The sequence below is a fragment of the Diplotaxodon limnothrissa genome, linkage group LG1 (assembly GCF_057381915.1).
Source record: "Diplotaxodon limnothrissa isolate DT_005_m linkage group LG1, D_limnothrissa_male_GT1.1, whole genome shotgun sequence".
Lineage (NCBI taxonomy): Eukaryota > Metazoa > Chordata > Actinopteri > Cichliformes > Cichlidae > Diplotaxodon > Diplotaxodon limnothrissa.
This window is the reverse complement of record NC_140596.1, coordinates 3,849,916-3,871,351: the sequence shown is the minus strand read 5'-3', so window position 1 is coordinate 3,871,351 and position 21,436 is coordinate 3,849,916. Positions and strand designations below refer to the sequence as shown.

General features: G+C 42.4%; 1 protein-coding gene across 1 annotated transcript; it reads right to left on the bottom strand.

The window, feature by feature from the left end:
* Positions 1 to 922: 922 nt before the first annotated feature.
* Positions 923 to 18,464, bottom strand: LOC146639271 (transient receptor potential cation channel subfamily M member 1-like). The gene is made up of 27 exons (XM_085351417.1): positions 18,292 to 18,464; positions 16,954 to 17,146; positions 16,660 to 16,873; positions 16,422 to 16,546; positions 16,131 to 16,302; positions 15,346 to 15,520; positions 14,921 to 15,044; positions 12,468 to 12,540; positions 11,985 to 12,085; positions 11,640 to 11,804; positions 11,360 to 11,494; positions 10,247 to 10,297; positions 9,826 to 9,966; positions 9,698 to 9,727; positions 9,328 to 9,620; positions 8,924 to 9,152; positions 8,559 to 8,687; positions 8,342 to 8,488; positions 6,684 to 6,812; positions 5,596 to 5,847; positions 5,119 to 5,293; positions 4,728 to 4,748; positions 4,113 to 4,257; positions 2,586 to 2,791; positions 2,197 to 2,329; positions 1,604 to 1,980; positions 923 to 1,515 (listed from the first exon to the last, which is right to left on the bottom strand). The coding sequence occupies exons 1-27, from the start codon at positions 18,462 to 18,464 to the stop codon at positions 923 to 925; spliced, it is 4,701 nt and encodes a 1,566-aa protein (XP_085207543.1).
* Positions 18,465 to 21,436: the final 2,972 nt, after the last annotated feature.

Genomic DNA, 21,436 nt, shown 5'->3' with positions numbered 1-21,436 from the left:
ATTACTCAGTGAGAGGTGGTCAGGGATTAAATTAAACAATGTTACAAAACAGGTAAGATTCTTATGATAATGAAGGCAAACGATAAACAGTGAAAATTTCAAGTCTACAGCAAGATTTTATGTTAATTAATCTTATTATTCTAGACAGTTTTATATTTATTTTACTGCAGATTTAATGAAGCACTTTAGTGCATAGCAAGAAAGAACACACGTGGCTTCTGTATGAAACAAAAAATCAGTCAGGTTTCGTTGTGTTTTGGCTTCAGTCCTGCACAGTTGCTATAAACTAATAAAGTAGAAGATTTCGCTGTGCTGCTGAGTTTAAAGACAAATATGTTTTTAATGCAGACACAAAGGAAAGCACATGATCGTCTCATCATTGAGCTTCTCACTGAGGTAAGACTGTAATGTGTTTCCCTTAAAGTACGAGTTGCCTTTGTGATATATGTTGTTGTGAATAAAACTGAATTCATTTCAAGGAAATTGTTGTAGTTTATAAAATATGATCAATACAGGAGTAAAAAAAGTAGTGTTATTCAGGGAATGTTCATTGGCTAACGACGGGTCACAAGCCCGTAGCCAATGAGCATGCGATCTCTTCAGTTTTCCTTTCTTGTGCTGCTGTCTGTCAAGATCGTGACAGAGAAAACGATCAGTTAGGTTAAGGATACTATGTTTGTTGCAACTGGTTACATTTACTTTTTCTTCTGGAATTTAACAAACCAAATGCAGGAGCTTTGTGTTGGGCAGGAGGGGGGGCTGCAGCTTCAGGTTTAGCAGTTATTTCAGAGTTATTATTGGTTCAGGAATACTGAAGCATCATGCTTGCTTTATTCATCTCCCGTGAGTTCAGAGCAGGGTTCAGTCCTTCAGGATAAACAGTCGTCTGAAGAGTTCTTGGACCTGGTCCTTCCCCGTGTCCTCATGGCCCCCCACTGAACGCTGAAACCAGATCTTTGACGCTGCTGGCTGTACGTGGTGTTTCCTCGTCCTCCTCCTTCTTCTTCCTCATCTTTCTTGGGTTGGCATTGAGACTCTTGGAGCGCAGCGTTGGATACATCTGGTCCTCCCCTACCAGCAGCTCCTCCTCCTCCTCTGCATTATTATTCTGACCCTCCTGTTCATGGCTTTGCAGCTTGGTCTCATCTAGTTCCTCTTTGGATTCCTTGCTGGTCAATTCAGTGGCCCAATTCTGGTCCTGCTGGCCGGGGCTATAGATGATGTTGCTGACATACTTCTTATTGGAGGATGGAGAGCTGCTGAGGGTTGGAGAGGATAAATACTGTGTGACCTTTGACCTCTCCAGAGGGAAGGACACAGCCACCTCCAGTCGGCCCTTCTCTATGGGTTTATCTTTGTTAGTGTCAGCCGAGTCACGTTGAGGTGAAATGGAGCAGATCTTGGGGGATTTGATGTCTGGGTCACAGGGAGAGATCAGAATGTCCACGTTTGAAAGAGACTGAGTGTCCTTAAGTCCTTGTACCTCCAGAGCTGAGCAGAACTCTTTCAATTCACCTAAAAAGAGAAGTTCAAACAGAGGATAACTGTTTACCTTCATTCTTCTGATATAATGCGTCCAATAAAGACTCATCTCCTGTCCTACCTGTTTTGGTTCTTCCCTCGCTGTTCCCACCTTGCCTCTCTGGACTCTGCTGGACCCTCTTGTCGTTTCCCTCCATGTCTCCGAAAACCGACGTCCTGTCGTCGTGCTCCAGCTGGTATCTGTACAGACTGTACCCGTCAGCGCTGTTGATGCTGCCTTGGCGCAGCAGAGTGCCCGGCTCACACACGGACGATCCTCTGGAGTGCGTGCGGACGAGCTCAGCTCGGTCGACGCCCGCCAGCTTCTCCAGAGCGTTCATCATTCGGTTAGAGAACTCCTCCAGCTGAGCCAGGCGGAGGTCGACCGTCTGCAGGGATGCCTTCATCGAGTGTTCCCTTTCATTTACCTCCTCCAGACGCATGAACATGTTCTCCACCCTGAACACACGACATGAGTACTCAGGGCTGTGATGGCAACAAGTTGTAAGTTATGCTGTCTCACTTAAGTTTCAGTTGCCGGGTAAATCATTACATTTTTGTTTGTTTTTTTTCACATTTAACAGCATTTTAAGTTTTATTCAGTTCTTAACGTATGTATTTTTGATTCTGGCAGTTTTGGTCCTCCACAGATTGCACGCTGAGATGAACACGAACCTTTCAGACGTGACTCTTATTCGCTCGTTGTTAGACGACTGCTTCTCATCGTCCTTCTCTCTGAAGTATTCCTCCACACACTGTTCCTCAAACTCATGCAGACTCTTCAGCTCATCTGCATTCAGCACCAGCTCTGAGGGAACACAGCATTTTAAACTCGGCACACAAACACACGTGACTGCAATGTGTGCCTCAGACTGGTAGAGGTGGTTCTGATAGCTCGAGAAATACCAGGATTATGCTGTATTCATACTGAGCCTTTAACCTACTTTAGCTTCTGTTAGTGATGTGCTTAAACATATTACATTTTTAGATATCAGATACTGAAAAAAACTGAACAGGATCCAGAGTTTAAGTTCAGGTTCTGATTATGGCGGTCTCTGTCTTACGCAGTCGTCTTTCGCGGTCGTCGTACTCTCCACCCTCTGCTCTCCGTCTGCAGTGGCAGCACAGCCTCTTCAGTACAATGTAGATGTGGGGGAAGACGATTAGCGGCGGGGGCAAGATGGGGCGGTCATGGAAGGTCATGATCAGCTGATATCGCTGGAACTTCCACACCTGGTTAGAGATGGACTTCACCTCAAAAAAGGTGTTGCTGTGGAGCAAGTGGAGAAAATCTCTTAACTCATTCACTGCCATTGACGTCTATAGCCGTCAATTGCAGTGTATGAGTCAATGGGTTTAACTCATTCACTGCCAATGGCTGGCAGTGAATGAGTTAATTATCACTTTATCATTATATAATCAGGTTTTCAAAGTTCAAGGTGAAGTTATCAACTGGAACCGTGAGCTAACTAGAAAATGGTTTCTAGGTATTTTTCCTTCCCACCAGTTAATAGATTATGGTGACATCTACACAGGAAGTGACATTCCCAGCCCGGGCTATTGTTTTCAGTGCATCTCTACTGTACCTCTGTAGAGCAATTGAGGGGACACACTGCAGATCTAAGCAGTTTGTCCTCAGATGTTTCCTTGGATAGAAAATTTTCCAACAAAATGATTTCCTCTCAAGGTCTTGATATAGACACAGTATAGCACCAATAACATCAACTCGTGTTCCTGCTGCCAGATGGATACTTTGTTTCTATTGATCACACAGCCCTTTGTATCAGAGCAGAGAAGCTAAAAGGTCAAAGTTCATTTAAAAGCTTTGTTAAATTGGAAGTGTGCAAAAGTCTGCTTGGGTCTGAGTGATGAAAAATTTGTCATCAATGGGGTGAACATGAGGCTTCTTTTGGATGTCAGCATGCTCTACAGTCTGTCGCGACACTAATGTTACAGAGTTTGAACTATAAGGGCACAAACAGTGTGTTCATCCTCCAGCTCCGAGCAAATGAGTGAGTATAAGGCCGGGATTATACATGCTTGTGGACATGAACAGCTGTGTACTTGGGCAGTCACCACTTGATAATGAACCTCACGTCACATACTAAGTATGTACGTACGGCAAAGTAAACACTGCCATAATCAGCAGCCAAATGGTTTTTAGGACACATACGGATCATTCTCAGTATTTTGTCCACATATTTTTCTGTTTCCCCCATTTCCCCTTTTTCGACACTGAAACTAAACTCAACTCTTCTTCACTGCATTTAACTTGAAAAATATGACAAGTGTTTTTAAAGTGGGTTTTGTCTGAGTCAGTGTCTGCAACCCCTAATTTCCTTGTCTGCAGTGCAAGTGTCAAAGCTTAATTGACAGTTGTCTACACCTTACAAGGTGTGGATAAAGGCATGCCTGAGGCTGGCTTTGGGGGATGCCAGTTTTTGTCTTTGTGCTCTCTGGGCTGTCATGTGTAGCTCGGGTTACTAACGGATTTAAAATTAAATGTTGTTTCCTCTTTATGTTGTGACTTTTAAGCCACGACGGAACATATGTTACAGCTCGTGTCTGCAACGACTGCTCGGTGTACTGACTTGAAGACGGCAATGAGCAGGTTGACCAGAAGGATGTTGGCTACCAGCAGGTAACAAGCCATGATGGCGGGCGTGAGCCAGGCTCCAGGGATGCAGGGAGGAAGCTTCTTCCCATCTTCATCATATAAGTTTTCTCCACAAGGAGCTGAAACCCAAATACACACACACACACACGCATAGACTTGCAGCACTCATTAAATCTGACATAAAGAGTAAACTATAACAATGCAAAAGACAACATCAGGCAACAGCATTTATGAGCAACTGAGTTTTTATGAGTGTTACCAAAGAAATTTTAAATAGGGTCTGTAACACCCACCCTCAGAACCTCCTTGTTTCATAGACAGCACTTATGAAATGACACATTTTTGTGAGGGTAGCTTAGTTATTTCAGCTGCTAAACTCATTTCAGCCTCTTCTGGTTCAATGAGACTGAACCGAAGGGAGTTAAAAGAAAATCAGTGAGTTTAAAAGCATAAATTCAACAAATGATGGTCAGTAGATAATACAACTGAGATTTCACAACACTATGAGATTAGCCTTGTATGACCTCAAATGCACAGATGAGCACATTGACCGTTTGGTTTGAGTGGGTTAGTGCTTTTAGATGCTTACGGTTGATTTCCATCGCGTAAACTGTCCAGGAGCAGCGGAAGGAAAGAAGGAAGAAAAATAATCAGCTGAAAATCCTCAAAAAGTGAAGAAGACTTCATGTTGGAACCACTGAAGGAGATAATGTCTAACAAAGGAGAGGATGACAATCACAGTCACAATGAACACAACAAATCAACTGCAGGGGAAAAAATAAAATTCGTTTGTAGTATCCAAATGATTAATAAAAAGCATAAGTACAGTGAAAGTAAATACAGAGATCAATTGTTTTTGGAGGGAGAGGACAGCAGGGTGTGTGGACTAACTGATAGTTTACAGCATGGAGGGAGGACGGGGTAAGGACAGCATGAGGACAGGGGACTAACAGCTGTCTTACTATGGATTCTAGTCTTACGGTCTATGGAGTCGGCAAACACCTCTCCGTAGATCATCCAGTAGGGCATGTAGAAGATGTTGCGGGCCAAACGCCACGTCGGCTCCTCATCTGGGTGGAGGATGGCCTGCCGAGCTACACCAAAACTCATCAGCACCACCAGCATGATAACCACGAAGTACAACATGTCGATCATCTGGAGACATGTGGGAACACGAGACATTTAACCCAATCAATGTGGACTCTGTGACGATATCAATATTATACCACACGTATAAACAATAACCTGTGTGCACTGCTGGTACCCCACATAAATCTGATAATACAGTGTACATGTAGCTGTGTACTGTGAGGTACCAGTACATCACAGTCCTTTTAAATGTAAGACTATGATTTCCTGGTGCCTTTACAAAAGGTTGTGTAACATTGCGTTGGCCTGACTGTAAGTGCGGTTTCCTGAATGAAAACATAAGAAGAAACCCACACCAGGGGTCCTACCATTTTGCCGATCATCATGACATAGGGCCCCAGGTATTTGTTTACTCCGAAGATGTCAAGAACTCGGATGTACCAGAAGATGATGTCGACGCAATAGATGACGCGGCCATATCCCATGTAGGGCTCAGGCTCCAGCCGCAGCAGGAACCCAAAGATGAAGACCGAGATAGCCACCAGGTCTGTGATGTTCCAGTAGTCCTCCAACCACACGTTGATCTTCTGCTTCAGCTTCCCAGGCTCGGACATCAGGATCTGACCAAGCAAGTGTTTTCATCCAGGTCAGAAGAAAAGGTCAGAAGTTCATTTTTCAGAGACTGTAAACACGTTACTGTACAACCCGCTTGAACTGTAATGATTTGAAAAGTTTCCTAAAGTATCAATATTGCTAATGTAATTCAGTCTAATGCATTTCTAATGGAACAAAACAATTAAGGATCAAATGTTGTGGTAAAAGTGTAATTCAAGAAGAGACCCTTTAATATGAGATCACCTTTCAACCTGTCAGCTCAGAGGATTAAACCTTTAGGTTCCGCCATTGAGCATAATTTCAGTTGCATTTGGTTACATTTTTTCATGTAGTTTCTTCAGTAAAGTGTAAAATTCTAATTAGGCAAAAATAAAACGTTCTTTTTATGTTATTAGATTTTCAGATCTCACCCTGCACCCCGATCAGATTTCATTTTGTCCTCACACCTACTGAGCTCATGCTAACTGTTAATGGCTGTTTTGTTTGTTTGTTTTTCAGGCACAAACTTTGCTTTGCCTTCAAAATTTTAATGACCTTCAGAGCAGAATCCAGAGTTCATAACAAGCTCACACTCAGTCTGAAAATGTAAAAAATAGACTTGTCAGACAAGAGCAGTGTCTGTGTTATATAACACAGTACTGGCATACCAGTATAAATTGCAACTTGGAGCAGCAGAGATAATGTTGTTCTTGCACACCTTCACAGACTGGAAGAGAACCTGATGTGGATCGATTTAACCACCTGGGCCAGTTCTTGTGTAGTTAGGGACTGAAATCTGCTGCTGAGTGAGTGTCACAGAAGCAGGCGGGGGTTAAACAGCCAAGGTGTGTTTGACGTTCACCTGTCTGAATTTCTCCAGGCCCAGAGTGACGATGTAAGAGACGACGATCCACTCTTGCAAAGACGGCCACCGCTCCATCTTCACCAGGATTATGTAGTTATACAACATCAGATACACCAGGTATGAGATCTGGCATGGACAAAAAACACAAGGATCATAGAATCTAAAAGTAAAAATTCAGCTTCTGGATTTATGATGGACAGCTAGAATTGGGAACATTTCAGACTCTTAGACCTCTGAGTCTTGATGTGCCAATTTATTTAAGCACATAACATTGTCCTTCAGAGTTACGACTCCTGGGAGACCCGGGCAACCCTTGGATAGTAAGTTCATTAAAGATATGGGAAAGAGTACTTAAAAAGTATCAATTAAACCAGAGGGCCGGATTCCTTAAGTGGTTTGCATATGACCCAGAATTTTTGCCTAGTAAGATCGACTCAACATTCAAAACATGGGCAAATAAAGGTCTCACCACATACAGTACGTTGTTGAAAAATGGAAAAGTGATGAGTTTCCAGGACCTTAAGAAAAAGTTTGGGTTGCAAAATCAAGATTTTTTTTAGATATTTGCAACTGAGGGACTTCCTGAATAAAAAGTTAAAAAATCCTCAGTTATCAACTGGGAATGAAGAGATTATATATATATTCGAGAATGTATATAGAGATGGACCCTATTACAAAATTTTTTCCAAATTATATTGTTCACTGATCAATCTACGGGGTGATGATACAAGATATGTTAAAGCAAGATGGGAAACAGAGAGCAACCTATCCCTAACAGGAGAGGAATGGGATGGGATCTGTAGACAGCAGTGGTCAGTAACAAGCTCCCCCTCATGGAGGGAATTCAGTTGGAAGAATGTAATTCGTTATTTTATTACCCCAGCTCGAAAATCCAATTATTCTCAGAATACAACATGCTGGAAGCATTGTGGACATGCAACAGCAAATCATTTCCGCATTTTTTGGGAATGTCCCCATGTGGTTCCATTTTGGAAGGAAATACATAAGGTCATGGAAACAATCTTCCAAAAGAAAATACAATTTCATTTTGCATTATTGTACCTAGGTAACCTAGAGAGTCTTAATCTATGCAAACCGGATAAATATTTGTTCAGTGTGCTGTCGGTAGCTTCCAAAAAGGCCATAACTCGCCTTTGGCTTAAAGAAGATACTCCTACTATAGATGAATGGATTGATGTGATATATAATATTTTTGTTATGGAAAGAATAACTTTTAGGCGAAAGTGGCAGGTGGACTCATTTGACAAATATTGGTTGAAATATGTACAAAATGGGAGGCCCGATTTTGTATAATGTCATTGTATTTCTTGGTTTGTTTCGTTTGTTTTTGTGTTTTGTTTGGTTTTGTTTTGGTCCGTTTGTCTCTTTTGTTGTTGTTTTGTTTTGCCTTGCTTTCCCCCCCCACGGTGATTAAGTTGAATTTGTTGTACATGTTGTATAAATAAGAAAACTAATAAAACATAAATTTTAAAAAAACAAAAAAAACATTGTCTGTTGCAGTTCTGTCAAACACGAAGTTTCAGGGAAAATATTCATAAATGTTCAGTCTTTTTATATCTACCAGATACTTATTTTTATTATCTGAAATGCCCTTTTATATATTTCTCATTTTAAATATTGAAATGTGCACTTGCCGTGTTGAACCAGAACTTGGTGAATGGGGCATTGTAGAACTCATAGATTTTCCTCCCGATAGGAACCCTCTTCCCGTGCTTCTTGTCACTCTCATTTTCTTCTTCATCTCCTTTCTTTGAAGTAGCGTCAACATTAGATGCTGCATCCTGAAACAAAGTCTTAGTTACTCAAACAGCCTGATTTTATGCCGATGTTAACGACACGAGAGTTTTATACCTTGTTTGACTTCTTGTCATCTTTAGTTTTTCCATCATTGCTTCCTTTGGATGAATGATGAGGAGCTTCATCCCCAAGACGAAAGTCCAGGAGCATGATGGCAGGAGGGAAAATAATCCCTAAAATGACCTGGAGACAGGGTGAGGAGGGGACAAAGGTCAAGCTTAACAGAATTATGTTAACATATAGATGCCTCTACTGCTGGGATCCCTCAGGGTTCTATCCTTGGGCCCATTTAATTTAAAAATTATATTTTAACTTGTGAAGTTCTGAAAAGCAAACAAACTCTTAACCTTTTCTGTCTATCCAGTTTCTTTATTCTACCCTTTTCCTGAGAAAACCTTGCTGCTGTATTCTGCTGGTACCTTGAGGCTGTTGCTTTTGCCCATCCTCAGACAGCCCATCCACATGTCGGTCAGCAGCATCTGGCTGCAGGTGTGGGCAATGAAGTCTCTGTGTTTGGCAGCTACAGCCAGCTTCAGGCAGGTGGAGTTGCTCCAGTTTTTTAGCTCGTAGGTCAGGAGCTTCATGGCCACCTGCTCATCGTGTTTGTAGGATTGATCCAACAGCTCATAGGCCAGCTGACCAAAGTCCCTGCAAAGAAAAAGGCCAACACCCTCCTTAGGCTGCCTCACAGTGGATACTTTAAAGCTGGAAAACCAGCATGTGGCTTTAACAAACACAACTGAGAAGGTTTAAAAGATAACAAGGGCCTTAAGAGTATAAACAGAAGCTGGACACGATGTCCAGGATTGTGTGTGGGACTCACTTGGAGTTGTTCTCCAGGTCCTGGTAGATGTCATCCACCAGCTCGCTTTGGGAAGACTCGTGAGCCATGGCCTTGTAGAGCTTGCAGGCTACTAGAGCCTTTGCCATGGCCTCCTCCCCTCGCTGCCACAGGAACAATGCCATCTTTTGGCGCTTCATCAACACCGCCCACACCATCAGTTCATGGAAGGGGTATTGGAACCTGCTGACTTCAGGGTCATCTACATCAATGTCTACTTCCTCCTCCTTTTTCTTGTTCTTCTTTCCTTTCCCCTTTGGACGGGGTTCATCATCCTGCAGAAACCAAGCAGGTCAGCAAGTCTTCCTCTCAGAGCAGATCACCTTAAGTTTTCAGATCTACATGTACATACCTCCATGCCAAGAAGCTTCAGCGCTTTGGGCTGTAAGACACAAGATGAAAATGTGAGTAAATATTAGTGTATTGATGCTACAGCAGATGCAAGGTCATTTCTATCGCAGCTCCACCAACTTTACTCACTCTTTTGAGGCCATACAGGTTGTTATACAGAGTCCTGAAACTCTTCCTTGTGTACTTGCAGCGGTACGCTCCACCCATCAGGAACTCCAGGACCAGTCCAATATCGATCAGTGTGATCTGGTAATCTGGAGGAAGATTCCCCTGAAACACATGTCATTGGATTATGCATCTTTTGTTCAGTCATTCCTCATATTTTCTTTGATTTGCTAGTTTTCTTTCTGCAGATGCAGTGTAGAAGAGCCGATTTCCTTCAGTGAACAGGACACTTATACCTCGTTTTTAAAGGTCGTGAACATATTTTCTATGATGTGCAGCTGCGGTTCTGCCCTGGTACCTTCTGGGGACAAGCAGCCTGAGCTCAAAGCATATACTGCAGTTTAAATATTTCATGAACTCGGTGAATCCAGAGCACGGTACTCACCTTTTTGACATCTCGGACCAAAAAGTGCAGAGTGTTGGCTGGTCCCAGTTTCTGCAGAAACCAACCACAAAACAAGGTGATGCGAATAAAAACAGTGGTGGCTTCTCTGCTTAATACAATTTATACAAATTAACAGATTCACTTAGAGACCAGAGGACGTGATGAGCGGGATGCACGCAGACAGCAGCAGAGAGCTGTTTTGTAATCTGACAATAATGTGGTTAAACCATTGTTTTAAGAGCTTTTATGTCTGTGGATCAGAGCTAGATTAGAGACAGCAGCAGTGATATAACAGAAGAAGGACATTAAGCTGCAGAGCAACGTGTCAGCGAGAGTAAAGTGGTTAGAGCAGAGCTTTTGTTTTGTTAACAGATGTCCAAATTTTATTGAGATCAAACAAGCATGAAGGTATTATATTACAAGGGAAGAGTAACAAATGGTGAAGTACCAAGAAATTGGAGCATTTTCTGCCTGATGTATATGAGCAGTGACCCTGAGAGAATTAAGATTTTTCAATGCATCATATAAAACCAAAACTTTTTTTAAGGTTTCTGCTGATTCAAACAGTGCAGTTTAATCTTACTCTCACATTCAACAAACCAGCCCTCATTACTGCATCAATAACAAACAGGCAGACTGGGAAAAACATTTGAAAGGTGACATAACATGTATTACCAGCAGGGTGTGCTCAAGCTCCACTGCAGCTCAGTTCAATGCTCTTCCAGCCCCCATTGAAGATAAGATAAAATAACTCTTTATTGTATCTTGAATGAACCTGAGGTTTATGTGTGTGTTACCAGCCTGCTGTGAGCACCAAATAATCAGGGCTCTCACCCTGCTACGTCTAACATCTTGATTCAGGATAATCACACCCAGTTTAACACCACCATAAATCGGTTACCCAGTTTCATTACCCCGTCATAAAATGATGCTTTGTACTGGGTTTAAAATGGGTTATTTCTTTCTGCTGCTGATGGATTTTTATGCTGATTTCATTCAAGGTCATTTTTAATTTTTATTTATCATATAATTCTTGCAAAGAGCACTTTTTCCGTTGTAAATCAACTATGACTCTGCACACGGGAGGTGTCATGGAGTAGGTCCTCCTCTCACCGTGTTGTACAGCTCCTCCAGACGGGGGATGGTGAGGAAGTGGTGGATGTTGACGCCGTTCTCAATCAGAAGTTTAACGAAGTCGACCCTGTCCAACACCAGAGCGTCCATCATGGCCTGTTCCAGTGAGTTCACCTGTCCCACACAAAAACACCATCATGACAATCATCCCCTGCCACCTGCTTCTGGATCACAGATTTGCCTCGATGTGTCAGTCACTGAGCGGATGCTGGTGGCGGCTATTCAAGATGATAACATCACTTTTAGTCCAGTCTCCTACCCAGTTGAGCAGCTCCAGTTTCCGAGGGTCCGTCTCTTCAGGAGGTTCAGGTTTGCTTTTTCCTCCTTTTCCCTTCTTCCCCCGGGGTTTCCCTTTAGCCCCTCCTGCTGATGGTCGCTGGGCTACCGGGCTCTTTGGACGGTCAGAAGGTGAAGTTCGCACAGGCTGAAACAGAAAGCAAACGCAAGTGGGGAATCAATAATCCACAAACACATAAGTAAAAGACACCTAGGCTGAGGAAGCAGACAAATGGATGACAGAACGCTGATGTCAAAGAAAAAAGTTTCTCTTGAAAGAAAAACAAAGTTTACGGAGTGACTGAAGCTGTTGTATCTGTGAACTCACAGGCCAGTGGAGTCCATACACAAAGATCTGACTGCGAGCAATGTCCACTCTGTTCCAGGCCAGAGCCAAGCTCAGCTGATCAGACGCAGATGCATTTGTACCTGAAACCAGGAAAAAAGATCTCACCCTCAGTTCCGTCCCTACACAGACATGTTTTTGGAATAAATATTAGAAATATGAATGTGTTGCTGTTACATTGACCAATTAAACCATGTGAAATCACTGCGACTCCATATGCTTGAAGAAATTATCTGTATTGCCAGCAACATGTGGCTTTCATGACACTCATTACACCAAATGTCCCAATTTAAGTGGGGAAAAGCATAATTTGCTTTGATGTACTCAGACCTATCAGAGAAATGATCCTGAACTGAAACACGGGCCAACATTTCTCTTAGGCAGTCGCCTGTCTAAAATGTTACCTAACACAACAGCATTAACATTGTTGTGCGTTTCCTTCTTAAAACCCTTTCACACACCAACCTTTGAGCAGAGCTGTGAGGATGGACATCTCAATGTCCTGCTGTCCCTCTGAGCCCATCCTGAACACTGTAATCTACACAATCAACAAAGAAACAGCACAGTGAGCGACACAAACCGCACCAGACACCCAGAGCCTGAGAGGCAAAGCTCAGGGCAGAGAACCGGTCCCATTATAGGTCATCCGTCTCAAATCAATGTGCATCTTCTGCTTTGCTGGCTCCAACTTACTTATAAATCTTATGGTGCAAAGCTTGGACACATATAGACTGATTACTGTGACAATTTAGCTTCATTTATCTAATATTTTTCAAGATTCTTTCTTTGAGTCAACATAAATTAATTTAATGTCAGAAAGAATTGTGCATGCTTTATTTTGCATTTTATTTAGCATCAAATATTAGACAAGAGACCTTAATGTTTTCATAGTACTCATTCATTCACACAGTGACATTTTTAGCCTTTTTGAGATGTTCATGAAAAGTGGATCAGCTGATCATTTAAAGGATTCAAAAAGATCTTTAAAGGATTAAAAATATATGAAGCTAAAATTTCACAGGAATCATCATTTATCTTCAAACTATCTACAATAACAATTTTATGCAAATTGGAGACGATAAAGCAGGTCGTAAAAATGTGATTGAGATGGAATAAGGCATACGTAATCTGGTAAATCTGTACCTGTTATCTCTGAGCCTCCAAGGATCTATTTCCTTTGATCAGATATAAAAGTTGGATGCAGACATTAGATGTAAATGTGATGAAACTGTCAGAATTCCAGATCTAACAGACGTTGGTCTTGATTTATGCAGCAGACCAGGGTCTGAGCAGCTCTCCTGCAGAGGTGGTGTCCAATGCAGCAACCTGAACACAAATGTCTTGTGACATTTGCCAATAATGTTATTTGTATTTATTTTTAGATGCAGGCTGTATCACATTCAACTCTTAATCAACACCGATTGTGCATCTATTTATTTTATTTAAAAAGACCTTAAATGAAAGAATAGGTCATCTGATGACGTCCTCTAATATATTCCAGCAGCATCAATCCAGCCTACTCATGAGGAAACCGTTTGGTTTTTAAACCCCCTTATCTGGCGATCTCAGCTAGACCATTGAGTGTCACTGAAAATGACATTGAAGGCTTCCCAGTGTGGTAAAATATGAAGGACCCTCAGTAAGTGTCAGTAAAGGATGAATCTGGAGTGAGAATCTGTTGTTTGGACATGTGCGGCAGGTTTTCAGATGCGTTGCACTGCTGGTTTCCCCCCCCCATCCCATCTGTATTCTGTTGATTTGGTCTTTGTGCTTATTTACTAATTGATTTACATTCAAAAGGCAGGTTCTTCTCTGGAAGAGATTAATGGATAATGATATCATCACTGGAAGTCAAAATCTGAACAGGCATTTTCACGTGTGTGATTTACACGAGCTTTATTTTCCTCATGTTTCTGACTTCAGGTCATGTCTGCAGACGAACATGTGAACCTGCAGCAAAGCAATTTTAATCTGACAGCAGATCAGTTTAAGTGAATTGATGTTCAGATTTTTACATTTATGGGCAGCCTGCTGTTGCAGCTGTTCTCTGGAAGAAGCAGAGGATTGTGGGATTAAATAAATGGTGGAGGGTCACAGAACAATCTCCACTAAGTGCTGCAGTGTCAGTTCAAAGGGAAACCCTTCATTGTGCAAATGTCACAGTGAACAGGTTTGTATAACATGAATCTGTAATCTGCAGAAACTGTGCCCAACCAGTAGTGTAGGTTAACGTACCACAGTTACACATGTGAGGTTTAAAAGAACTTAAACAATGTTTAAATTGTTTAAGTTCCCCCCCCACACACACACACCCCTGAGCTTTTGTCATTACAATCAAGTGTTTGCTCAGTGCTGGTTCAGAGACTTAAGCCATTGTTCTCAAATTGGCACCAACACTTGTGCACCCTGGCATGTAAGGTAGCTCCCCCTGGTTGCGTTCGGTCATCAGGCCTCTACATGGCTTTAATTCTTTTGCAGGGTTGGACTGTTACAGGACACCCTGCCCTACACAGTACAAAAGAAAAATGGTGCATAGCCAAGACGAAGGAAAAATAAAAACCAAAATCTGGCGCAGACAGTTTAATTTTGAGAAAAATTAATGCGTTTCATTGTGAACTCAAATCACAGTTTGACATTCGGTTGTTGTCTTTAGTAAGTCTGCAGCATATTCATGCACTCCTGAACCACTCCGATCCAGGCAGGGATTATTTCGTCCCCAACAGTAACACAGTGTATGAAGGCAGTAGGGCTGGTTTGTGATAAATGACTGAGACGAGATGGGTTGGGGATGGAGATCAGGTTTATTAATGAACTGATGAGGACATACGTGACAGACAAATGCAGTTATGAACCCCCCCCCCAAAAAAAAAAAAAACCCCCCCCCCACACACCTTAATTTCAATTTGCCCCCAACCTACCAGAGCTCTCTTCTTCATGCACTCCATCACCATGAGGAAGATCTGCTGTGCCTGGCTGCGGCTGTAGTTGAAGGTCTTCTGGATGGTGACCAGCAGCTGGTCTTTGACACTCTCACTAACCAACCTGCGCAAGAGAAACATCCAGGTAGCCACATTAACATTAAACTGAGGAACGCAGAGGGGTATAACGATAAAGATATTCCCATATTAAAACTGGAAAACTATGAGCGTCTCACATGATCTGATAAATTGAATTATTAGTAATTGTGCATTTTAGAAGCAAATGTGATTTTCTACATGACGTTGTAGTCTGGCTATTTAACTTCAATCTGTCGATGACAATCCTCAGTGATTGTATCAATACCATAACTGCCACCAGGTGTGATCGTCTAGTTAAGCCTGGCTTTTACGTTCGTTCAGCTCACCCATCTTCCTCGCAGTATCTGTGAGCAAACGAAAGGATGTCTGAAGCTCGACCACTGCCATCACAGACCACCACTGGGACAGGGGGCTCCTCCTTCAAGCTCTCCAGTGTGATTGAGATAACATTTGGACCACCTTCTACGATTAGACAGACCACTGGGACCCCCTGACCAAGACCTGAAACCACCATACACAAAAATAAGTTCTAAGGCCAACTTCTATCAGCATCTGCAATTCAAAATAATGACCTTTAGCATTCAGTGATTAGCTTCACTTGCACCAATTTGGTTTTCCTTTTCTGAAGAGTCACTCATTCACACAGAGTGCTGTGCAGCTTTAGCATTGCTGAGCCACCCACCAGAAAACTGCTCTCATGCATGGTCTTCCACCTTTATGCAGGACCACGTACCCAAACCCAGCACCCCTTTCACTCTGGAACTGCTTTCTAGCCATGCATTGTGCTCAAACTAAAAATGGTTTGTTAAAGACAACATTTCTGCCACAAGTAGTGTGAAACAGCCGCCTCACTTAGACTTACCTGACTCGATACAGTTAAGGTTTGATAGAAAAAAAAAAAAAAAAGTCTTGATTTTCTGGTCATTTATGGTGGCCTCATGAAGTGAGAGGTGACAGCTGAGCTCCCCTTTGCTGTCCCTGCCTTACAGACAGCTCCAGGCATAGGATGACAAAGGGAAACCCACAGGTCACACAGATTGATGGACTGATAAGCTTCAGACTGACACTAAAAGCAATTGTGCATTTTGGGTAGGTCACATGTTTGACTCACGTGTGTTGATTTTCTGCAGAGAGATATGCTTCTCCAGCTGCCGGCGGAGGCGAACCTCAGCGCCGTACTTTCCACACGTCCCGTTATCAGCAAGGATGAAGTGGGAGTGGCTGCTGTTCAGGACTGACAGCTTGCTGAGCGGGTTGGACATTGTCTGATAAGGCCGGGTCACCTAAAACATGAAACCCCATGTTTCACCCAAGTGAAGAACAGCACATTCTGCTGCCAGGTGTTTTACTACATAAATATCTGCAAACACTGTCGGCTTAGACTCCGTCTGGTTTGTCTTACATCTCTCCCAATCAGGTCTTCTTTGTTCTCCACAATCCCCCATGGTGCAATCCCGATAGCACAAACTTTCCCTCTGGACTTTGAAGAATGGTCTTTCAGAGCATCGCCAACATGGCGGATGACTCCTGGGGAAAAAAAAAAAAAAAAAGAAAAGTCATGATATACAAAATGACTCTTTTTGATGTCAAAGAACAGCAATGGCATCAAGTCATCTTTGCATAAAGAATGAAGGCTGTACCTGTACTGACTCCTCCAGTGAAGATCCAGGCTCCAGTGGTGACAGCAGCTTTGATCAGCCCTTTACCAAAGACCTGCTTCAGCTTGGGAGGCAGGTCAAAGTTCTGGAGGCCTCCATGAACAGAGATGAGTAGTGTGGGAAGCTCCAGCTGCCAGTCCTTCACCATCAGGTGGAGCAGGGAATCTGGTTTGGAGTCAAAGGAGACCCTGATGTACTGCAGGAGGAGGAAGAGGTGTCAGTGCTAGAATGCTACAGAAGCAGTGAAGCTGGCGTGTCACTCCTCAGGCACACTACCATGGCCTTGTTGACATGTCCTCCTCCCTGAAACTCCAGCACCCCGTAGGCATCAGTGGGGGAGACCTGGGTGTGTTTGAGGGCACTCCATCTCTCCGTAGATTGGACTTCCAGCTGGACCAGTGGGGCCCCGTCCTCTTTGGCCCCCAGAGGGATGGCGGTGTGCTGTGCCACCAGCTGACCACAGCTGCACCTGAACAAAAACAGCAGTACAAACAGGTTACAGGCACTGATGTTCATTTACCGCCTCACTGTGTAAGGTAACTGTTGCACTGAGCAGAGGGGGAACTGTCGTTTCTACTATAATATGACGAGATGAGAAACTATCATTTCCACTTTAACCATTTTTGCTTTTATAGGATATCAACTCTGCAGACGGGCTTTCATTAAATTGCAGGAACTGAATGTTTTGTGCAACATTACCGCAAATAAAATTTCTGAACCTGAAGTTAAACACTAATAGTACAGGTTCTCCAAGAATTCTTCATAGCAGCAGAACTCCCATTATAAACCGGTGGTCAACTCGTTTTTACCATCAAGCTCGTCTCGTTTGTCATTTAACAGACATGAGGTCATGACTAAAGCACATAATCAACAGCGAGTGACCAGTCACATTACACTGAATGAAGCGATCAGTGTAGAAGAGAAGCAGCTAATAAAGACAAAGACTCCAGTCACTGGAAAGCTTTTTGGCTCCTCTGGAACTTGAGTTGCTTGTAACAAAAACAAGTTAGAAAGCCGCACTCATGGCCTCAAGTACAACACAATTACAACACTCAGGCAGACGGGAGCGATTCCAGAAAACCAGCCTTAATTTACATTACACTCAAAAACCCGAACACCAACGAGCACAAGCTCAGAGCCAAGAACACACAGAGGCTAAGGTGAAAGACTGGTCTGTTTATACAGATGAGTTCATCAGGGAAGTGGAGACAGCTTGGGGAAAAGGGACACAGGTGAAGACAATAAGGACAATCATTAAGGATTAGCTCAAAGACACAAAAGAAACAAAGGAAAAAGGAAATAAACTAAACACAAAGGCAAGAAAACAGAGGCTGGAACAATAGACCAAAACACAAAAAATACGAAGAGCTAACTGAAATATCAAACTCCAAAAATGAAAATGAGGGTTAAAAAATTTAAAAGAAAAGAAATAACACAACAAACCCCAGAGGAAGCTGTAATTATAGCTGCATGAGGAGGACCAGCTGATAAAGTTCACTTGAAAGTGACTGAACGCAGCTCGTCTCCTCGTTCATAATCATTCTGTCCGGTGAGAGAAATTAAAAAGAAGAGAAAATTCTCTCTCTGAGGTTCTGCACTCGATTGTGTCGTTACCTGCTGGCGTCTTTGCTGGGAATGATCTGGATACATTCCCTCTTCTGGAAGGTTCTGTCGATCCAAGCTCTCTGGATCTGAAAATATGTGATTACGAAGAAACATGAGGATGACTCTGCTTCTCCTTCTTCACAGTAACAAAGTAACAGGTTAACTGTCATCAAGAAAAACATGAAACCGAATGTCCGAGAAACACCTGCTTCCTTTCATCTTCAAAGGAACTTTAATTATTAATTTATCAAATTAAACTTCACTCATCCAACACAGTGATGTTTTTAATTTAAGGACTATATTTTTCCAACTCTACTGATAAATTCACATCATCTGCACAAAGAAGGTAACAAAAGGCAAAGAGACAGAATCATTGTTTTGTCAGTTTGATCATAGAAAATGATTTATTCCACTTTTCCTGCTGTTAATAATAAATAAATAAATAACTATTTGGTGGTGTATCCTAAGGTGGATATTATGGATTAAATATGTCTCACATCAGCAAGATTACAAGATAAACTTAGTCGTGGATCAGAGTAAGTTTTTATAATAAAAACAAAAACTTTATTCAGTCACTAATATAGAAAACTATAAACAGGAAGTCAGCTGAGCGTGTCGGTGCTCTCTGTGGTTCATTCTTGTTCCTGTGTTCAGCTGCAGAATGACTCAAATGAAACACCAAACTGCTCATGTCTGAATATATCTGGCTAATTTCTGGGAGAGTGGAGCTTTCCATTTCTTTATGCACCCAATCCTCTTACCCTCCGTCCTAATCCTGGAGCTGCACAGAAAAACACACGGAACTCCCCTTTAAAGCTCTATTTCCTGTGTGTTTAAATCCAAACAGCACCAATGACTGGTTGTTATTGTGTGTCTGCACTTTGTAAAATTCCTGCACTCTGGATGATGGAGGATTAACGTCCGAACGGCACATGAGCCTCAGCGTCATTGTCTATTTCACGTGAGCGATAACCCTCCACCATCATCATCATCATTATCTTTCCCTCCCCATCCTCCTGACAGCTGAGGAAGAAGAGGAAGAGAATCAGGTAAATTCAGTGATTCATCAGGCAGCAAACGTTCTGTAGAGAAGGAAACCAAAGTTACTGTTCTGGGTTTAACTTTAAACGAAACAAAGACATGTCAGAGAAAATACTTCAGATGTGAAGAAGTCACAATTAAAGGGCATGATTTTCACATCAGGATGTGTGTGAGAATTCAAATGTAGCCCTCAGTACAAATCCGTCTGATATCCAGTAAGGCCAACATTAGAAATTAGAAAATAACTTTCTAATGTATGCTGCTTTATGTATGCTTGAGCCAGGCAGTGCCCACACCTGCAGCAAACTGAGTGTTTCCAGTAGTAAAAATGCTTTTCAGAGAGCTCCATGTGGGAAAAGTTGACTTTGTTCCCATCAGGATTCTCCCCAAATTGTCCAGAGTTTCCTGTGTGACAACAGCTAGAGGGAGAAATGGTTAAATGAAAGTGGGTGAGCCATTGCCTCTAGCTAGGATTCTGCAGTTGTTTTAGCCTGCAGAATAAAAACCCAGGAACGGAACCAATCCCAAAAAGTTCTGTTCATTTGGACGTAATGATTCAGTGGGAGAAACGTTTCCTTACTTATCCAAGTGTCAGCTGACTGCAGGTTTCCCCAACCTTATAAACAGTACCTTTGCACAATGACTGAAGCCAGCACCACTAACGATGGACTGCAACTGATTCGTGACAACTGTCTGATTTTGTTTTTTCAAACCCAGAAAGCAGCTCGAAATTATCTAGTGGCAATGAAGGATGTCAACCTCAAGAATAGCCAAATTTTATGGTGGACAAAATCTTGCTTCTTGTTCGTTTCTCTTCAGTTTTTTCAGTGTGTCGAGGTCGTAAACACATTGACAGGGATAAACCTAAAAAAGTACTTTTTAGACATTTTTTAAAATTAATCTTTGAACAGATAAAATAGATTTGTTGTACATTCGCTCTATTTCTATCCACTATGAATATCATTCTTACAGAATCTTTCAGAAACCAACAAACCTCTCAGATGCTTCATGTTCAGATCGGGCGAAGAAGAGTCAGAAGTCTGTGTGGACACCAGCAGCAGCCTGCACATCTACTCCAACGTCCAAACATCTCACTCAGTGCTAAACCTGAAGTGAACTGCAGACCCAGCAGCTCTGTGAGCTCCCACTGGCTTCCAGCTCCGCGAGGACCCTGTGAGGACTGGGTCTGGGTGCAGCTCAGCAGATAAGAAAGGAGTTGACTTTATGCAGCTGAGCAAGTTCATGTGACAAGCATGTGAGGCAGCAGGGCTCTTTGTTCGACCTGGTCTCATGACTCCAGGCCGAGGTAATCCTTCTGGGAGTCTCATGACCCATCAAGCTTCAACACAAGAGCATTTTCATGAGCTGCTGGGACCAGACTCAATAAATCTGCTTTTAAAAATCCCCCAAAAACATAACCTCCCAAAACCTCCCAAACCCTGATCCTCCATGTGCTCAGCTTTAAACTGAAACCTGTTGAACCTGCTCCCCCTCAAGATTTCGGTTTGTCTTCATGGAAACTGAGTCCATCTTCTTTGGTTTGAATCGTTTTGCTTCTTTACTCCAGTTTTTACATTTGGTTGCTTTTCCACCGCATCTCAGAGAGGAATTCTGTGCTCTTTTCTTCACTACGGTCACCTCCACACAGGAGTTTAGAAATGCAGAGCCCACTTTAATTCAGGACGGCCTCACCTGTGGACCAACCAGACTTTCTAACATTTTATCATGGCACGAAAAGCACCGCTGATATAACTGCATCTGGATTCTGGGAAACACTCGTGAAAACAAAGTTTGCCTGCACAACAGACCGAACACACATTCAGTTCATATGACAGTTTAATCGATCAGAACATGTACTTTTACTTCTGATACTGTAAATAATACTGATGGACCTCTTCACAGGGATTTTATTGCAGTACTTATACTTGAAAATTTAGTGGAGTATTTGTTCCGTTCTTCTGTGCAATAATATTCTGCTAAAGTACTTTTAAAGTGAATAAAATAAAATCAAGGAGTGTTTTCTCAACGAAAACAGAAAAAAGGAAGGACTCAGCAACAATGCACAGGGTGTGTGAGAGAGGCCTGGAGATTTGGATTATCAGGGGTTTAAATG

Coding starts and splice junctions, on each gene's coding strand:
- LOC146639271 (XM_085351417.1), bottom strand. CDS start 18,464: ATGTTTTTCTTGATGACAGTTAACCTGTTACTTTGTTACTGTGAAGAA. Junction 15,045..15,345: donor AGATACTGCGAGGAAGATGG/GTGAGCTGAACG, acceptor TCTCTTGCGCAG/GTTGGTTAGTGAGAGTGTCA. Junction 1,981..2,196: donor ATAAGAGTCACGTCTGAAAG/GTTCGTGTTCAT, acceptor TCGTGTGTTCAG/GGTGGAGAACATGTTCATGC.